Here is a 20,202-nt window from a genome sequence, read left to right on the forward strand (position 1 = left end):
CAACGAAGAAAAAACGTTTGCAAAATTGAAAAGAAAGTGGCTTGCCAACAGGAATGGGGGGAGTTTTAATCCATATGCATGCATGTCCTCCCTTTCTGCAGCAGGCAGAGAGGCGCCCCCAAACCAGACCCGACTCAGAAAGTTATGAGAAAACAAGAGATTACTTCGGTGAAGGTAAAAAAAAAACATTCAAGATTCCCTTTATTTGTCTTTTTAAGTTATGAAAAAAGTGAGAAAATGTGTCGCTTTTGCCTCAGCAAACCCTTAAGTTTTTTTCCTTCTCCTCTGCAGCACTAAGAAGACAGCAAGATGGTGGCTTTTTTAAGAGCCCTCACTATCCGGGCTACCAGTTTCTTATGTTTCCTGACCTCACCAATCCATACCTGTCCAATAGTTCGCTGTCTCCCAGTGCAAGAACGGTAAGTTTCCCCCCATGGGATATTGTGCTCTCTGTGCTCATGCATTCTCTCAATTCTGTCATTCTCTACAAAAAAAAAGAGAGAGAAAAAAAGAGGAAAAACAACTTTGGCCGTGCGTGAAAGTTCCTTGTGCACTGCCAGACCGCCATATTCCCTCCAAGTGGCCTCTCAAGGAGCAGTACTAACTACCTCTTTGTTCTTTTAGGGGGTATAAATTTCTCCCTGCCACCCACTCTTTGCAAAGCCTTGCATTTGAACTTCTTGTTATGTATGGAGCTCAGATTTATTTATTTTATTTTTTTATTTTGAAAAAAATAATAATAAAAAAATCCCCCCCCCAAAAAAACCCATTTATTTTCCTAACAGCCTTGCCTTAATATGTAAGTTTTAATTTTTTCTCACATTTCAGATTAGAGATGATCTCCTTTCGATTTCTATTGCAGAAATCCTTGACAACTCAGAAAAGCCCTTTGTACAGAAGTAAAAACAGTTGTTCTTGTACCTGTGTCCTGCAGTGGCAGCAGCATAAAATCTCGCAGTCCCGGGCTGCAGCGCCCGGTGCAAGACGTTTTCCAGAGACTTTCGGTGTCCAGATAAGGCTGAGAGTCTCGAGCAAAGTGTTATTGACGCAGGGTTTGCTGAGCTGCGTTTACTTGTTGCATGATGGTGTCGCGCTGTTTGTTTGAAGAGGTTTTAAACCGATTATTGCATTAGTTTGTCTGCAGCATTTGTGCTTGATGTGTAGTTTTTTTTTTTTTTAAGTGACTGGACATGCAGCAAGTTTGGAAGGACTGCTACCTCCAAACATTTGGGGTTTATTAGACAAATTCTAACTTGGAGCTGTGCAAACTTCCTTGGGATAATCCCTGTGTTCCTCTGAGCTTGTCCGACTCCCCCCCCCCCAATCCCTCCTCGTTCCTCCACCAACCTTGTCACATCCCCTCCCCAAAAAAAACGAGTACTTTCGTTAAAGCCTGGCAGGCATCTGACTGAAGAGACACCCCGCCAGCCCCATCCCCACCCCTCTGTCTCCCTTTTCACTGTTTCAGGCCCACTCACATCGCCTCCCCTCACCTTCCATTCAATTAGAAAGGCGTTAGTTGACCATTGTTATTCTGAGCGGCCTTGATGGCTTCATTGGAGGTCTCCATTGGGGCTCATTAACTAAATGGCTGCCTCTGCTCGGACCATGTGACGCGTAGTTGTCTCTGTGTTGTTGGTTTTAGAGTTTTAGAGGAATACCAGCAAACAGCTCCGATTAAGAGCTGAACAATATTTTTTTTCTCCCCCTGTACTATGTTCCCACCACCTTTTTTTTTTTTTTTTTTTTTTGAGAAGTTCAGCCTTTTGGTCATTAAACTCTGGATCACATCTTGTAGGGCAGCTAAAATCCATCCATCCAAGTGGGCAGATATATATTTTTTTCAGACAGAACATCAATACACATCATCTGAATTATAAAAGGCTCTCAAATATTGCAGCCAAGCAGTTTTTTTCTTTTTTTGCAGCTGCAGTATTACAGGCTTTAATATGGTGATGATGGCTGTGGTTTGATCTGTGGTTATCATAAATTATAGAGATAAGTGCTCAAATCTTACTCTTAATCTAGATCTGTTGTGTGTTATTTTCTGAAAGCTTTACTTCTCACCTTATTTCCATTTATTTTGGGGCCTATTCCTTTTTGGACGAGATGATTTACGATTTAAAACATCTTGAGAGCTCCTGGTCAAATTAAAATAACTATAAACCGTCTTGTGCTGGGAGCTAATATTTATTGGAGACATGTAACCAGGCTTCCCTAAAGCAGATTGTATAGAATATAAAATAAATGAATGAATGGTTGTCAAAGTATGAATTTACACATGATTGATATGAAATCTCCATGGCGAGCATCCTCTACTCGTGTTTGAAAAGACTAAAACTATGAAATGATGAAGGGTTGACACGCACCAGCATCTGTTTCTATTGATTTCTTGACTGAAGATTTGCTGTGGAATCTGACATATTATAACCTCTGATCAAGTCAACAAAAGCTGCTCTTGGTGGATATTGTTTACAAGGTCTCAGCAGTGTGTTAAAGCGCCATAAAAAGTCTCGTATTGTGAATATGACATGTTTTTATTTATTTGCCGAGAAATGCAGTTCATGCATTTATTTATGTTTGAGAAAATCGGGTGTTATTTTCTGCTTTGGCGAATCAACAAAGCCTAGTAGACAGCCGAACCCTCGAGTCTTGCATCCAAAAGTATCAATTTCAAGCCTTAGAAAGTCTCACATATGCAATATATTCTGTAAAATGTCTTATGACACAACAAAATTTTGTTCTTTTAATCATTTATAGGTCCGTCTGTCACTTCTTTTTATGGTATATAATTATTTAGATAGAAATACAGTAAGGCATTAATGTCTTACTTTTTTTTCTACGTTAGCATCGGAAAATCTGGTGTTATTTGACAAATTTGCAAGGTCGAGGCAGTCATTCATCCTTTCGGAACCAGGTTTTCCAATAAACATGACGAATTTTAGGCCTTAAAATGTATCTTAATATGCTAGGTTTTCCAAAATACCTCCAAGTGATCATTTAGGAGCGTATTATATTTGTAGTTATTTCTTGCATCTTCCATGGTTTTTCATACTGCATCAATGTTGTTATTCACTGAGAAATGCAATGAAGGGATTGCTTTGTTGCATTTGTTGTAAGTTTGGTGTCTGAAACCGGATTTTTTGGTCTTGCTTTACATCACATATTACTTTTTAATTAAGTTCTAAAGTTAACTTATCTGGGTTGTTTCTTTGAAAATCATTTAATTCATGAAAGTGCGCAAACTTTTCAACAATAGTTGCATTCAACAAACTTCCATAAATCCAGTATTTATAGGAGGCACATAGCCACATTTTCTTGTCATAAACTATATTTACAGCGTAGAAAAGTGATAAATCATTTCCTGACCCCGCAGTTAGACAGTTGGTTATAAAAATGACCGAAACGACACAAGTGTGAAATAGGGAAGGGGCAAAATGAGCATCACGACAATATTTTGCTCTTTTTGTGGATTGCTTCTAAGGAAACCTTGTTTGATTACAGTGTTTGGGTCTAAAACAGGGAGAAACAACTCTATCACAAACTGATGGAGAAATGTTACTAATCTATCCTTATCTCAGTCTATCTCTTTGTTTTTTTTTGTGTGTGTGTGTGTGTGTGTGTGTGTGTAAGCCTCTCACTTCCTCGTGTTTGCGTTGGCTAAAGCAAAGTTTAAATTAAAACAGCCATCTTTGTAGCTTCAGGCAACGCAGTGAATAATTAGAGTCTTTTCTAGACATATAATCCTCCATATTTAAAAAAAGAGAAAGAAAATGAGGTCAATGGGACAGAATGCGCTGACTGTGTCAATCATCGCTGTGGCAGAAAACAAGCAGGCAGACAATGGCTGGCATACTTAGCGGTCGTCTTGAGGTCTCCATATTGCCCTGCCCTCATGGCTTAGTGTGAATGCAATGCAGTGAGTGTGATTGATGAGAGGCTCATGTTGGAACCTTTTTAGACTCGCATTCTGGGCGCCGGGGGATGTTCAGACCTGCGGATCTCCGTCGTCTTCGTCGCAGTCCGATCCGGCTGCTGATATTTTACAAGTTGTCCTGCACCAGCACGTCCGTCCGGTGGCTCACTTAAGCCTGCTGAGCTCCACGCTTAAACGTATCGCCGCATCACCACTCTTGTTTGTGAAAAATGCGGAGATTAGCTGGAGAGATGGGTGCAAACAATCCTGGCGCTTGGCAAACACTTTATGGTATTGCATGGCTTGGAAAACCCTGCTGGGACAGAGAGGTTTGTTTTATAGGCTTCGGGTGGTATGCGGTTGTACTTGTACTGCGTGAGATGCATTAAAAGTTGCGTCTGTCAACCAGACTGTATGATTTATAGCAGGGAGCAAAATCCCAAGTTTTTTTCTAATTTTTTTATTCAAGGTGGAGACTGATACTTTTTTTTACAGCTTTGAGTAAATAATGTCGAATTGCATGACTCCATTTGTTTTCATATATATATTCTGCATGTATGTGCTCGCATCTCGTCCTCTCTTACGGGTTTTCTGGTATCGTCGCATATATGCCATGCATGCAGCAAACACAACAAACTCGAGCTGTTGCTCAAGAGTCGTCACGCAGTAATTTCACTCAAGAATGCGCTACACGATAAAGGATTTAAAGTCCCCAACTTGATGAAAAAATCTGGATGTGGCAACCCCATCACGAGTAATGAGAGAAAGGCCTACATGGGATCAGCACAGAGTTCCCCCGAGGGCCAAGCATAACTGATTTAAAGCCTGCTCAGAGCTGACATTCCGCTGTAATCCACCGAGAGCTGAGGAGGAGGTTTTATGTTTGCAGAGATGTTCCACCAGACTCCTGCCTGCTGTGCAGCTTTTTTTTTTCTTCTTCTCCTCCCCTCCTTCCCCCCTTCTACAAACTCAGCTCGATAAATCCAGCTCATTGTTCCAGCAGTAAACGGGCTAGTGCCAGATTTAATTGGTGAACTCGCACCCCCGTCGGACGCCACCTCTCGCCACCTCCGGCGTCACTTTTCGATAACTCCGCCGGCCACGCTGTCGTCATCATCGCCGCCACTCGAGAGCGAAATACCTCTTGTGTGCGAGAGGTGGCAAGTGGGCAAGAGCGAGGCGCGCCGCTCAAACATATCTTCATCAAATAACGCGGTGGGACGCTCAAACTCCCGAGCATGATTGTTGAATAGGAAACTGTTTGAGATTGGGGATATGAATAGGAAAGGCTTGTATAAGTCTGAACTTGTCAGTGGCTGCGATTGCATGCCTCTCTTGACTTTTTTTTCCCTTCGTCTTTCCATTCTTTCTGCTGCTTTTGGTGCTTAAAACGAGCAGACAAAGAAAAGTCAACACAGACATTGTCCAGCCGAAGAAAAGGGCCTCTCCTTGCATAAGCAAAGCCTGGTTGTGTGGAGGTGTCTTTTCATCAGGTGGCTCACTTGGCATTTCACTCACCTTGCTGTGTATGTGTGTGTGTGTGTGTGAGTTCAAGAATGAGCAAACATGCAGCCATGCGTGCTGTATGTTTGTCTGTAAGTGCCGGAGTATGAGGGAGGAGGAGGAGGGGTGTGCGTTCAGGTGAGGCTGTGTGGACATTTTGCAACAGAGGGGACAGTGTGCGCCGCTCACGTTCTGACAACCGTCTGTGTTGTATTCCTGAATCTCAAATATTTTTTCAGCCAAGCGCTATGTCAACAGAGCTAGCGTTTCTGACTAGGTTTTTAGTTTTGAAAGGAGTTTTCCTTCAAAGGCAAACACTTCCACAGCAGTCTGGTGGCTCTGTTCAATTAGAAGCAGAAACGCCGAGAGGTCTCGGCCTGCAGTGATTAATTTCGATAATGATCTTTTATGCTCAGGCTTGGAAAGTAAAGAGAAACAGGTGATTACAGTCTAAATAGTTACATAGCTCCACCACTTTTTATATGCTCGTGGGCAATTGAGATCAGATGTAATTAGTGCGAACACAAACCAAAGCTGCTTTTAGCCTCTCCTGCAAGCCTTTCATTTTGGCTGTTACGCGAACATGCATCTCCCATTTGCATTTCCTTTTCATCACAGATGCCCATGCTCACTTCCTAACCTCGCTTACACAGATCTGTGTGAAATGGTGTCAGTCCTGGTCTGCATCCTTCCCTCTCTGGTCTCTGTGGAAGGCTTTAGCTGGCGTCAATTCCTCCCTGCTACGCCATAGCCTGCTAGCTCGCTACCTAACCCACCCACTCGCCCGCTTGGCATTAGAAATTCTGTTTATAGCGCTCTCTGGCTTCTCGAGCGCTGGGCCCATCAGGAGCATCTCTGCACCCTTTGAGGAAAGGATAACCAACATCTCCCCTCTCTAGCCGCAGACTCCCCATGTTCAGTGACATCAATGAATCCCTTTGATGTGCCAAGATGAATATATGTGTGCAAATGTTTTTTTTTTTTCCCTTCTTTTTTAAAAATCAATTTATGTGTTTTTTCGGATTTGCTATGTTTGGCCCGGGCTGCTGCTGGCTTTGGTGCATTGCTTTTCCCCTCGAACACTCGGGCAAACTTATGTTTGAGTTCAAAGACTTGGCGGGTGAAGGTGAACACCTCCAACGCACCTGAACTCACTCCAGAGTCTGAAGTTTTACAGTCCCAAAACAGATTCGAGATATGTTATTGACCTCGTTTCTGCGGCCTAACAACAACAACAAAAAACCCAAAAAACTCCTGTTGCAAAGTTAAAGATCTGAGTGTTGCAGTGAACTCAGAACTTGTAGCTGTTTATCGAGGAAACTGTTGGTCATGCCCACACATGTTCTGACTGCTACGCAGCACTTACAATCTGCAGAGGATAACAATCACTGCAGGTTTGGTTGCACTTAAAGACACCAATGGATTAATTCATAGAAACTAAAGCTTGCTCTCTTATGCTCGACAGATGCCAATCTATAAAAAGAAACTTTCATGGGGAGTTTCATCGCTGTAAGAGGTTGGGGATGGATTCATGTATGGCGCATTTTGTGAATACCAGTATAGTCCTGTCTGTGCTGTGGTATTAACCCAGAGTCCTGGTGCAAATGGTGAGGACAGAGCCCCTGGAATGGTTGGAATAGTCAGACTCAATCAGATGTGTAACCACACTCAAAAAAAGCCAGGGTTTCTAGTTGTAGCTAATACCCCAGAAAACTCCTTTAACACAAAATGTACAAATTGATGAATAATTTTAAAAATGACAACCTATTTTGAATTGAATGTCTTTAACGCTCATGTCATACATTCGAATAAGTCTCACTGCAATGTAGGTAAACTGAAAAAAGTCAGTAAAAGGTTGAGTTTGGAGAGCTGTAAAATGTTATAAAGTAGAAACAAGAGATAATAAATCAATCAATCAGTCATTTATTTCGGTTACGCTTTACACAACCACAGAGTTGGTGACCAAAGCGCTTCACAAAGTCAGTATGAAGAAAACATGTCAGTAGGTTAAGACCTTTTAAAAGAAATGATAGAGAACAAAACAACATAGTTTAATTCTATGTTTAGCTCCATCAATAAAGTTAAAAAAGGAAAATTAAGAACTTTTGAAGCAGCGTTCGTGTAAAACGTTTCTCAGTAGGTAACATCTTACTTGCTTTGGGTAACTCTCTGGTTGTCTCTTATTTTGTAAAAAATAACCTTAAGGTTACAGCTAACTCTGAGCACACTAACAGCTAGCCTACTCCCAAAGGCTAAAGCTAAAATCTGACCTCATTTTGACAAATGTGTAATCAAAGCAAACTTTTACTGTCTTAAAAAAACCTTCTGGTCTCAAATATATCTTACCAGTTTATGGAAATGCTATTCAATCATTGTCTTGTTTATATTAGATGGTTTATTAGTTGCAGAGAAAATGAAAGTTGTGTCCACCACATGCCGATAATAGAATATGTAAAGCGTTTCAGGTTAGAAAGAATTTGATAGTAAAGTCAAATTTTGCAATTTTGATCATTTTAAAAACACTATCTTTATCATTGAAGAACAACTAACATGTATTTATACAAAATGATGACACTTTCGGAGATAAAGTAAGACGTTAATCTGAATAAAACTGTCTTAGAAATTTTGAACAAAGTTCTTATGCAAAGTGCCTCCTTAGATTTGTTATTTGTTTTATAAAGTGACTGTGCGCTTGATTCATACCAGTAAACCATAATGTACACCTCACTGAATTAAATGTTTTCTCCCATAATTGTACCATAGGTTTTTAAGCTTCGTTCTATTAAAATGTTCGGGAAGAAAACTCACAGAAAAACTCTTTAACAGGGTTTCATCAGTCTGGTATTCCAACCAGCTGTTTTCAGTTTAAGCTCTGCAGGCAGCAGGAGAGGAAGAGAGAGAGAAAGAGCGAGAAAGGAGAAAGCAGGAGGAGAGATTGTTGATGAGATGTGGTGGTGGGAGCATAAACTAGGGCAGATACGGGTGCTGCTATTCGTTCCCCCTTGCTATCCCAAGGTGGGCCTGCTTCCAGACCTTGAGGCATTCACTTATCAGAGGGATTTCTGTCTCCCACAGAGCACAGTTTCTCCTCTGTAGACCACAATGCCTCGCCGTCACCCTTACAGTAAGAGTCCAATCTAGAGATGGCAGCAGGATATCTGATCGTGCCCATGTAGCATCAGCAGTCCTCTAAGATTTACATCAGGCTCCTCTTCAGGTCACGCTTGGGGCAAGCGGTCTGCTAAAGGCCATGTAGAACAGTACGTGAGTCGTATCAGGGAGGCTGCAGTGGAGATACTAAATTAAGAAGTGGATGGATATCTGTCCAGGATGAGGTTAGCTGACAGCGAGCAGGGCAGCTGTTCTTCTTGTTGAAGTTATAAATCAGCTTTGTTACTTTTCTCTCAATTTGTTCTTGTGATGGAACAACATTTTTGAGGCCCCTGTCTCCCTTACATGCCTGTCACGACAATTAGACCTCCACATGCAAAATGGATTTAAAAAATACATATTTTCTTGAATGCTTAAATTGTGCTAGGCTTTGGTTAAGCAGGTTATATATATATATATATTTTTTACATGTTTTCAGTTGCTGGATTTGTTTTTTCTTTTTTTGTGTGTTTTTGCTCCACAACTATTAGAACTTCAAGTAGCGGATGAGACTCACTCACCATCTGCAATATCTATTCTCTGAGTCTAAAAACACATGCAGTGCATGTAACAGATCTTATGTCTGACTGCATAAATCTCGAAGGCAGCCAAGGGGAATTTTCCATGTTTAATACATTCATATAAGTAGGACACATGTTACTCTGTGCTTGCTTTGATGTTGAAGTTGGTGTTGAATATAACAGAAAAGTACGAGTTGGAGAAAGATGAGCTTAAAAGATTTATCAACTATGCTACATAACTGATTGGTTATAAATAATTCAGGTGCTTTGAATGTGCCGCTTTGGCTCGTCAACAAAATTAATATTTTGTCATGAACTTAATCAGTTGAGATTTAGCAAGACACTTAGCTTACAATACCATGTGAAGACAACAAATGATTTTATCAATATTTTCTGGCTTCTTAATTCTTGGGTTGCCCTAAGGCCAAAAAAGATGTGAAAATACGAGGCTTTCAATGTTTAAAAGGATGGAATGGATATTTAATAAACCTTAAGATGTGTTTTGAACAATATGTCAACTGAAGAATAATCTTATTCAGTTTTGACCACATACATTATTTTAGATTATTAATTAGAGATTAAGCTGCACAAAGGATTGAATTGCAGTAATCACCACAATATCAATGCATTTTTTGCAAAAACCATAACTATTTGGATACAAATTTATTTGGTTCTTATATTTTAGGTTTTCTTGATACAATACTCTACAGAGCTAGAATGGATTTTCTTATTTGCGTCCTCGCTACCCTTGTTGCTCACACATTATGTGATGCAAAAGATCTTGAAAAGTGTTAGGATTATTGTGTTAATTAAAATAAAAGAGAGAAAAATAAAGAAAACGTTTTTGGCAGTTTAAATTAATTTAATAATATTCAACAATATTGCCATCGCAATATTGTGGAGTCGTATTAGAGATCAAATGTTTACCGGATTACATATAGCTTAGCGCCGATAACTTTACAGGCTATGTCATCAGTGGCTAATGATTAGCCAGTCATTGTAGCCTTGCAACATTTTTGTGCCTCATGTTATATAGGAATTATTCTGCAAGTTGGAAGTGAGCAGAAAAAGTCCAGACTAATATAGACTAACATTAGAAATCTGCTTAAAAGAATCCATCGGTTTTCATTACCGATAGATTTTTATCACCATTAGCCTGAAACAGTTCACCAGTAAAGGTACTTTTACAGAGCAATAAGCATTTTAATTGTTATCAAATGCATCTCATTAAAATAAAGTGAAGTAACCTTCGTGCGGATAGGAAGATATGGAGGAGATGACAGCATGAGTGTCATTAGCAGCTAACAGCTATCTAGTCAACTAATTGTCTGTCCCCTGCTCAACAAGTCATTCAAATAAAATTACAAAGTACCAGAGATAGGTTTTAAACAAACACAAAAGGAATTATTTACTGAAATGTTTGCATGTGTAAAGAAAAACTGGTGTTTTTACTTCTGTCAGATTATTAGTAAGCTCAAAGAACTGCATGAAAGTACTTGATTAATGTGTTATTGGAACAAAAATGCCCAGAGATCTTAGTTTTGATGCAATTAATGAACTTGGGGGGGGGAGGGGGGGAATACAGATTTTTCAGTATCTTACCTGTCGATCCCCAGTCAGAGGAGATCAAGGGAAAGTTGGCTGATTTGGATCTTTGGTCTATTGATTGGTGCATCTCCACTCACGTTAGTTTGCACTTACTTAATCAGACAGAGTGACTTACTGACAGAATCTTAGTAGAGCTTTGCAATACATAGGTGTTGTGACGTTTTTAATATTGCAAGATCTCGTGCTTGCAATATGTGCTAGAAAAGCTTGTTTAAAACACACATGAGGTTTTCCCATGAAATCAGGCCTGATGATGGTGAAAGAATCCATCTTCTGGTGCCCCTTCCTCTGTCCCATTAGCCTCATAAACCAATTGTACGAGTTAAGAAGTCACAATGTTCTGCAGACTATCAAATTCGATTAAAGCCGAGCAAAGGCGTGAGTCATCTAAAATGTGTAGGCTCCTTATTTCGGAACCAACTTGTGGATCCTGTTAGACAAAGCAGCCGAAGCAGCAGAAGCCTGTGACGGACTGAGGTTTTTCTTTCGGATATCGCGCTTTTCCTGACCTTATTTGCTTAATTTGAAATGATGAGGTAATGTTCTTAATTAGTTATGAGTAATGGCTGTGATTGAGGGCCTTGTGCTCGGCAGACATAAGACAGTCTTCAGTGATAGCGGGATTCCCCTGGTGCCTGCCCCCCAGATAATCAGCATGATTAGGTTTCTTTGTTCTGAGATGTTGTCATGTGATGCTCTCAGGTTGAGCTTTTCAGGATACAGTCTTGAGGTGAATTTTGTGTCAGATATTCAAAGTGTTGCACCTTTACAGGTACAATCTTGCCCGTAAAGGAATGGAAATCTGCTGATTTACTTTCTTTAAATGTAGAAAAGCTACATTAAGGGGGAAAAAAGGTCTAATTAAGGCTATACGGCATGGAGAAGGCCGAGGAGTCCTTTTTGTTTGGTTTGTGCCTGGGCTGGAGGGGCTGGCTATTGGAAATCCCTGAAGCAGGCTTTAGGGGCAGGTCTGATTCTCGTGTGAAATGGGCAGGCTCTATAGCTCTCGGCTGACTTGACTGGGGCTGTATGGGTGTGTTGGCAGGGGGAGCGCCGGTCATGAATAGGGTCTTTGACTACCTCAGACTTGCCCTGAAAGGCAGGACAAAGACCCTAGGGCAACGGCTTAGAGCCTCACAGCTGAGCTACAGAATGCTTGGCCCAGTCTTCCTCCCTCCTTGCCCGATTTAAATACTACAGTGGCTTTCAGCATTCTGGTGACTGAGGCTCGCATTCACCGTCAATCGACCACCGTTTCTCTGTTATTGTTTACAGTGAACTAATCCCGCTCCTTTACGTAACCCCATTGTACAAAACCCATCAGTGGGGCTGGTCAATATGCATCAGCGAGTCTCTTAAACCACTCTGGAGACAGGCTCATGTTGTTCATATTAAGCAGAAGTTATTTTGCTGTAGATGAGCTCTTGGCACTTCTCTCAGAGTTGTTAATAATGGAGAACCTTTGTCCAGCTGAGATGTTGGCAAGTGAAGGAGATGAAGCTCGACGTGCACCTCTCAACCGCTTGATTATTTTTGACGGATCAGTCAGCTTTCGAAATTTGTAGGACGCGGAAAATAAATAGCCATAAATCTTTTCTGCGCAGTTAATGGGGTTACTTGAGTCCTGTCCAGACACTCTCTCCCCACAGAGTTTCTGGTTTCAGATGTCACTCAGAGCTTTGTTTTACCCCCTCCCTCCCTTTTCCCGGGTGAAGGGTCGGAGGCCAAGGTTCAGGGCCAGTTGGCTGAGTGGCCACAAAGGCTAAGGCTTCCCCTCTGCACATCCGATCCCTTCGTCCACACCGGCCAGCAGCCACAATGAGGGGATCAGCTTGCAACATTTGTCTTTTCTTATCATAACTGAAAAGTTTTCTGGATTTATGTCAAGAGTGTAATTGTAAGGGGAAAGTTCAGATTTTCACAGTAAAACCATGAAACCGGTTTGGAAGTTTAATTGATTCCAAGCTGAAACGTCTAATTGTTTTCTTCCTCTCTCTCCTACTAAGACTCTACGTGTTTTCATTTGTATTATCTGCATAATTTGAGACCTCATATCGCGAACATTTTTGTTAACTCAAATGTCATGTCCTCTGCTAAAATCAAACAAAAAAATGGCAGAACACCTAAAACCTTTAACCCCCCACCCTCCTCCACCCCCCAAAAAAATTCCCAACTTCTCTCTCCGCCCCACAGCCACCACCCAAACATGTCCTCCAGCCAGGTTTATTATGCCGTTTCACGCAGACCAAAATTGCAGCTGCATGGAGAACAATCTGGAGCACATTAGCTCAGGCGCTGTGATTTATAAATTGTTTCTCAGGCCATAAATCCCTGCTGTAATTGTGCACAAGCACCCCTCTCTCTCCCCCTCTCTTTCTCCCGTCACTAACCCCCCAACCCCCCTCCACCACCGTGCTCTGTCTCTCCTTCTCTCTGAGCAGCTTACAGTCCTTGGGTTAACATTTAATTGTTTGCAGAAGTGTGTGCAGTTTGGAGTGAGCAGAAGTTCGTTGCTTTGTGGGGGTACAACCTGAGATTGCAGCAGCAGCAGTTTCTTATTATTTTTTTTTTTCATGTTAAGTTAAACGCTAACTTTTGAACGGTGTCCTAAAACTATTTTTCTGCCACATGGTGTGAGTAAAGTTTTGCAAAATAGGATGGGAGCGTAATGTCTTCAGCTCCGTGTTCCTGTGGTTCATGCTCGGCATTCCTGAATACTGTGTAATTGAGAGGGGCCTCTCCTCAACTCTGTCCCTGGGAATCTGATATTTACAGCAGCCCCTGATTGTAATCACCTCACCGTTCTCATTAGATTGTATTGAGAATGAAAGATAGCAGCAGCTGTATCCATTCTTATGTTCACTCTTGAGGTCCCAGCGGCCTGGTGAATGTCATGGACACTTTTTCTTTTTCCTTCTTTCTTAGGTAATTCCAAATAAATCAAAATGAGGTCTTTAAAACACTTTTCATATATCAGATTGTGCAGAACAGTATGATTTCGATCAAGTTTCCGCGTCTTGCTTTTGTTTCTAAACGACTGTTTTGCTTTCTGAAGCCCTCAGAAGCTCCGAGCTAACCTCATCCCAACTTGGCCTCCCAGCCTCAAGACCTTTGTTTTGTCAGAAAGATTTATTCTTTACAGAATTTCAGACACTTAAAGGGGAGCACTGCATGTGAACATGCAATGAATTTATAGCCGAGTGCATCACCAGGTCGTGATTTAGAAGCGAGTATCTGAGAGTTGTGTGTGCGTGCGCGTGTGCATGTGTGCAGCTTAAGGAAAACGAAGTCTGTAGACTGTGAGGAAATGACTTTTATGAAGGTTTCAGGTAAAAAAAAAAAAAGAAAGAAAAGAAAAATGTGCTGGCAACCTTCCAGACCTCCCTGCAGTGGACTGACAATACGCATAACTAATCCCGGGGAATGTCATGGTGATTTTGTGCTGTGTCACACATTGTGGAAGGCTTAAAGTGCTTTAAAAAATATGTTCTAATCACATGCAAACTGGGAATTTGTTTTGTTCCTAAACTTTTAAATAAACAATTTTGTGGCTAGTGTTGTCTTCGGGTAATCCAGGAATGGCTCACCTTTTGCTAAGTTTTGTTTTGCCGTTATGTCGAGAACGCTTGAAAGTCTCTCGACCCGCGTGTGTATTATGCATGTTGGTTCTATGCACCAATCAGAACTGTATCGTTTTGATCTGCCAACACTGGAGACAGTTCCAAATGTTTATTTCTAACCTTTTTCCTGTCAGCGATCACAAATCATTCACAGGACGAGGCGACGTCCCAATGGGAGTGAGGGGGATCAGTTGTAAAACAAGATTTTACAATTACTTTCGAAGATAAATTAATTTCAGGGTTCACATTTTAAGACGACTTTAGCATCTTCCATTATGTCTAATATGACTAGCAACAGTGTGCTCCAAGTTCATTTTCTAGCAAATGTAGATATTTCCCTGATTCTGGGATTGCCAAATGGCATTGTACGTTTGTTGGACCTTCCTGTTATTTGCTCAAAGTATTGCTCTCTCTCACTGTTTCTCAGCCTAAATGAATTATAGACATGTTTGGATTTCTCTAGAAAATCCGTATTTCTTGAGATAGTAGCACCTTTTAGAGCACCGTTTGTAGAATTTTTTCTCCCTTCATTTATATTAAAAATAGTTAATCATTAGTCTCTTTTTTTTCTTTGCGTGACCTGCGAAAGCTTTCTTTTGGAGCTTTCACTGATTGAAGAAATATCAAATTTGTGAGTTTCCAGCCTTATAAAATTTTCCATGCATCTCCAGTCATAATCTAAAGCCTAAAGACCTGAATTTCTTTAAATATAGAAGTAAATGTGCGTATAAAGTTATATTTATTATGTTCCTTAACTCTTGGTCACCTTTAAGAGCCATTCAAAGTGTAAAAAAAAAAGAAGTCAAATTCCAGCTATTTCTCGCTTCCGGTCTACTATTTCTACCGATCTCTCTAGGTGCCTGTGTGACAGGGCCGACCAATGAACCTACCATACCTGTGGCAGTTCTGTGTGTATGTTTGCATAGAGCAGAGGTGGAGGAGATGGAGGGTGGAGGGAATGAGGTTAGCAATGGGGTGATAGCAATGTCAGGTAGTAAAAACTGAGATGAGGCAGGGCCCAGGAGTCTGAGGGGCCTGGAGATTTGTGCCTTTGCACTCAGAGAGCAAACACAGGAGGCATCTGCAGCCAGCTGTGTGTGTGTGTGTGTGTGTTGGGGGGCTGCTGCTGCTGTTGCTGCTGCTTGGGACGGGGGGTTGAGGGCAGCGGAGCTGGGTGGTGTTGCAGAGAGAGAGACAGAGGGGAGGGCAGGGGGTGGAGGAGGTGGTGGTGGGGAAGATTGGACTTGCAGAGTGAACACAATCAGCCCTCTGTTTTCATAAGACTTGTGGTATGTGAGAGCAGAAACAAATGTGTTTAATTTAGGCTCCTTTTTTTTTCTTTTCTTTTTTTTTTTACTTGCCTTCTCTGCTACACCCACTTATGCCCACCTCAGTTTTTCAAAACTGACTTCTCTCCTCCAAGTTGCTTCATTACCTCTCCTGCCTTTTAGAAGTTTTTTTTTTTTTACATATATATATATATATGTATATATATATATACATATATATATATATATATATATATATATGTTTTTTATAGGAGCCAAAAAGAGGAAAAGAAACAATCGCCTTCTGTGCCCAGTCAGAAAAAAAAGACAGCAACCCTACTTAAGTCTACTCTTTGAGGGTGGAGGTAAATATTTGTGTGGTACTTTTAGAAAAAAAAAAAAACGACAAGAGCTGTTTTTATATTTTCGCTGCACATTTGGGGTGACCGAGCCCTCCGTTCGGCGTTCCCGACTCATTACGCCCACTTCACACACCTTGGCAGGAAGGCGCTGTCTCTTATGCTGGCAACTCGCGCCGTCTTCGGCCAGTTTTGTGTTCGGCCATAAATGAAAAGTCCAGGTCTCACCCGTGTGTCACTGGCGCAGTCTTTGACACACGCATTTGATTTCTAAGTTGAGCTTTACTGTAAACATCCCGCCGAGTGCTGGTAACCACCTCCAGCTCTGGAGTCAATTATACAGACGTTTACAGCTGGGAGTTTCAATAAAATGAGGCTACTCCCTTAACAATAAAAGGAGAAGTTGTGTTCCTGCGCGACGGGCTAAACAATACCACAGGACATGGGATAGGGGACAATGTCTTTGACATTCAGAGGTGTAGCTCATCCTGACACCAGATCGCAGTGACATTATTGGCAGCGGGGGTGGGAGGGAGGCAGGTATGGAAAACCACATTACTGACTTTACCTAATTGACTGGAATAGCTTCTTGCTTTCCTCTCTGTCTTTATGAGATAGCCCTACTCTTACCAGATGTATAATTATTTTCTCCTGCGTCTAATTATGCAGCGAGTTTTTTATGTGACCTGCTGTTGTGCTCTGCTTTACGAAATTACTCACTTATTCCTAACTGTAGCCTTGGCCTCCTTTAACCGTTTGATTGAAATTACCTGAGAGTCAAGGAGACAGAGTGGGTATAAACTGTGGAGAGAACCTATAACTTTTTTTTTTTTTTTGAGGAAAAATAAAATAAACTCTGAAACAAAACAAAAAAATTGCTCGAGTTGCAGAAATGTCAACGCCTGCTGAAGCCGCCGCTCGCTCACCAGGTTAGGATGTTAAAGAAGTTCTACGAGGAGAGTTTATCACGGCCTTGTGTTCTGGTGATGTGGTTTTATTACTGAAACAGCACTAAATTTAGGGCAAGGACTTTTCAAATAAACCTGGGCTGCTGCGTAGTTTTGCCTTGCGCTGAATACACACGTTTTCACGTTGTGCAGTTTATATAGTGATTTTCAAACTCCGATCTCGGTCTGGACTGAACTGCATTTAGGCCTCGCTCAGCCAAGTTTTTAATAAGCTGCCGTAACACCAGTCACTAAATTATTTAGCCTTTAAAGAAAAGCGTTTTGTATTTTCTGTCCGCACAAGTTTAGTTGGAGCCACAAATAAAACGTGTTCTGAGCTGAATCACCAACAAGGCATATCAAAACGGAGAGGGACGGCGACAGCAATGCGCTGTTTGATCAGCCTCCCTCGCAGCATTGTAAGACCTTGTAATTTCAGAATGATACTTTATGAAATGCATTGTGAACGACAAATTCACATCAAGACAGCTGTGATTTTACAAAGAGACACTTTAAGTAGTGTAAAGTATGTGGTAATTTTTGAATACTTTAAAGTTAGCTGACAGGTTGATTTTTAAATTATTCCCAATTAGTTGTAGGATTATTTTACTGCTGAAGTTTTAGATATTATGATTCTAGGTCAGTGAACATGGTTACTCCATAAAAGGACATTTTGATGACTTTTGAAGTATTTTTATCATTTCGTTTTATTTTATAGGTAGTCTCTTTTATGGCTTCAATGTATCATCTAATTGTGTTTGAAAAAAGTAAAATAACATAATTTTGAGGGGAAAAAAACAGAAATATGTGAATTTGAATATGGAAAAACAAATGAAACGGATTCCAGTCGGACCTTAGGTTCAGGCGACCGATTGAAGGCAGACAATACGTGCAGTTTTTCTACTCTGAAGTGATGTGTGTTATAACTATTTCTAGGCCTAAGTTTTACTCCCGCTGTTTTGATTTTAAAGTGTAAAGGCTCTTTGTTTGTGGAGAAAGAAAGAGTAATGAAGTAGAGCAGGTCCAAATCTTACAGATTTGGAGGTTTTACCGCTCTTTAGCGCCTAAACAAGCAGTTGCAGACACAAAGTAAATTTATTAAACGAGCTTTGCTCATTTCTAGTTGTCCGGGGTTATTTTGAAATCGATTTCGGACCTTCAACGTGACATTTTAGAATCCCTGCCCTACATTATTGCATTTTTTTAGATAAACTCCTGTCCTGAAATGCGGACGTGTTAAGGCATCCTAGAAAACTAGCAGGAAGCCTCGCTGCCGTCTTGTTCGGACCTCCCCTGCGCTGCCGCCCCTCTCCGCTGCCCTCTGTCCCTCTTTGCGCTAATAGTTCTTTTGTGTACAAGAGCATGTTAAGAGGCCAATGAGCCTGGCCTTAATAGGGCCACGTCGCCATAGAAACCACAGCACTCTGGATGTCTGACCTTTGACCCAGTTTTTTCTGCAGCCCGTGAATAAGAGCGCGGGGACAAACCAAACGGGTCACAATGGAGGCCCTGACAGAACGAGGGAGTGCTCCTGTCATAGTCACTTAACTTCATTTCTCTACGGGCTAATGGACACTTCAGACGTGCTTCGCCATAAGCGGCGTGCTAAATTTCCACCGCGGCATCACGGGTTAATACGATGTAAGACCGAGAGAAGAGGCTTTAAATGAAATTTGAGTGATAAGCAGACACAGAGGGGGGTGGTTAATCGTATGTTTTTCATGAGTGATTGATTAGACCACAGATAAACTCAGTCAGATGAAAGTCATCTGCGCTGATTTCATTAAACGGAAGAAAATCCATGTCGTATTTTCGGTTGTAGACAACAATACGTCCACTCTTCCTCTAAAGTGTAACTTAGGGTTTAAACTTTTGCTTTAATCTAGTTTTAATCAATAACTTCCCCCCTCTGGCTGGTAGATGTACCTTATCTGAGAAGTTTCCAGCGGCCCTGTTGTTCAGTCCTGATCTGACCAGCTGAGCTGCTTGTCATCTCCCCATCGATTACACACTAATTAGCACAAAGACTGCCAAAGTTTGCTTAAGAATTGTTAGTGTAATTGCTTCTAACGTTGGCAAACAATGGGTCTCAATGCGAGCCCTGAGACGAGGCGGGGCCTCTACTTATCACATTGTGTTTGTGCTGTAATCTTTTAATTGTGTTTCCGCGCATACATCAGGTCGAAGTGTCAATGGCCCCGGCGAGAGCAGGTGATCTCAGCAGAGCAAACCTGGGAGGAGCCGGCGGCGCAGGGTGCCCGACAGGGTTATTGTCTGAAGTTGCAGGGGACGGTAATTAACACCTCAGCCAAACAGCAAGCTGTGTGGCCTCATTTGTTTTCTGTTGGGGGGTAAAAGAAAACAATGGGGAGGGGCTCTTCACACAGTAGGTGAGTGACATTATCTGCTGGAGCGATCCCCGCAGGCATTCCTGCAGCTCTGCTGTTTACCATGAGCTGGGCAAAGGCATTTCACAAGTGTAATGTTGGCTCTGGGCAGACGCTTTGGTTTTTTTATTTACTCCCTTTATTTGCTTTCTTGCTCCTAATTGATTGACTTAATCCATTTTGGTCAATCATGCAAACGAACTGGGATAATAATAGCAGGGTTTCTTTGCACTCTGGAAAAGTGACAAAAAGTGTTTTGCAGATCCGTCCGTCCGTCTGTCCATCCATCCATCCATCCATCCATCCATTTATACTTTACAAATAGGGTAGAAGGACTTAGAATCTCAGAAATTGGAAATCTGAGTGTTTACCTCTCAAAAAGTGTTCACTCTATCTGCTTTTTACTAAACTCTTATCATATTTATGTACTAAAAACTTTTCTTTTCTTGCCACCAAACTTTTCATCACATTCTCAGCGTGGCCCCTTAAGTCGACAGATAGTTTCTAGCAAAGTTTGGGATCCTCTTTCTGTCTCCTTGGCAGAGCGTCTGACTTAGTTTGACAGCAAATGTCCAGGACATCTGTCTCCTCTCCGTGCTCTGATGTCGGCCCGCAGTATGGCACCGCAAACACTTCAGAGATGACAAAGACACTTGGCCGTGTTTTTTCCCTCCCGCTCTGTGAGAGCAATGTAACAATTAGAACCCATCTCTGGCAGGCCACATGCCCCAGAGCATATGTTGCATTCTCTCTGTTCAAAAAACCAAAAAGGGCTCCAGTGTGGCTCGTTGGAAAAGTTTCGATGGCATCACTGCCACCTTTGTCGCATCTGGGCCTCTTATAAAACTAGCACATTCTACTGATGTCTATTCTGAGCGATGGAGGCAGCAGGGAAAGCTGGAAGACAATTAGAGAGCGATGAA

At 41.5% G+C, this 20,202-nt stretch overlaps 1 protein-coding gene across 5 annotated transcripts in view; it reads left to right on the top strand.

Moving 5' to 3' along the window:
* tcf7l1b (transcription factor 7 like 1b) overlaps window positions 1–20,202 on the top strand; it is a 46,464-nt gene that overhangs the window by 1,046 nt on the left and 25,216 nt on the right. For all 5 annotated transcript variants that reach the window (XM_032578517.1, XM_032578518.1, XM_032578515.1 and 2 more), the window contains exons 2-3: window positions 102–174; window positions 292–419. In XM_032578517.1, the coding sequence (XP_032434408.1) occupies window positions 102–174; window positions 292–419 (201 nt within the window). The remainder of the gene's footprint in view (window positions 1–101; window positions 175–291; window positions 420–20,202) is intronic.

Source organism: Xiphophorus hellerii, chromosome 12 (genome assembly GCF_003331165.1).
Source record: "Xiphophorus hellerii strain 12219 chromosome 12, Xiphophorus_hellerii-4.1, whole genome shotgun sequence".
NCBI classification, from domain to species: Eukaryota; Metazoa; Chordata; class Actinopteri; order Cyprinodontiformes; family Poeciliidae; genus Xiphophorus; species Xiphophorus hellerii.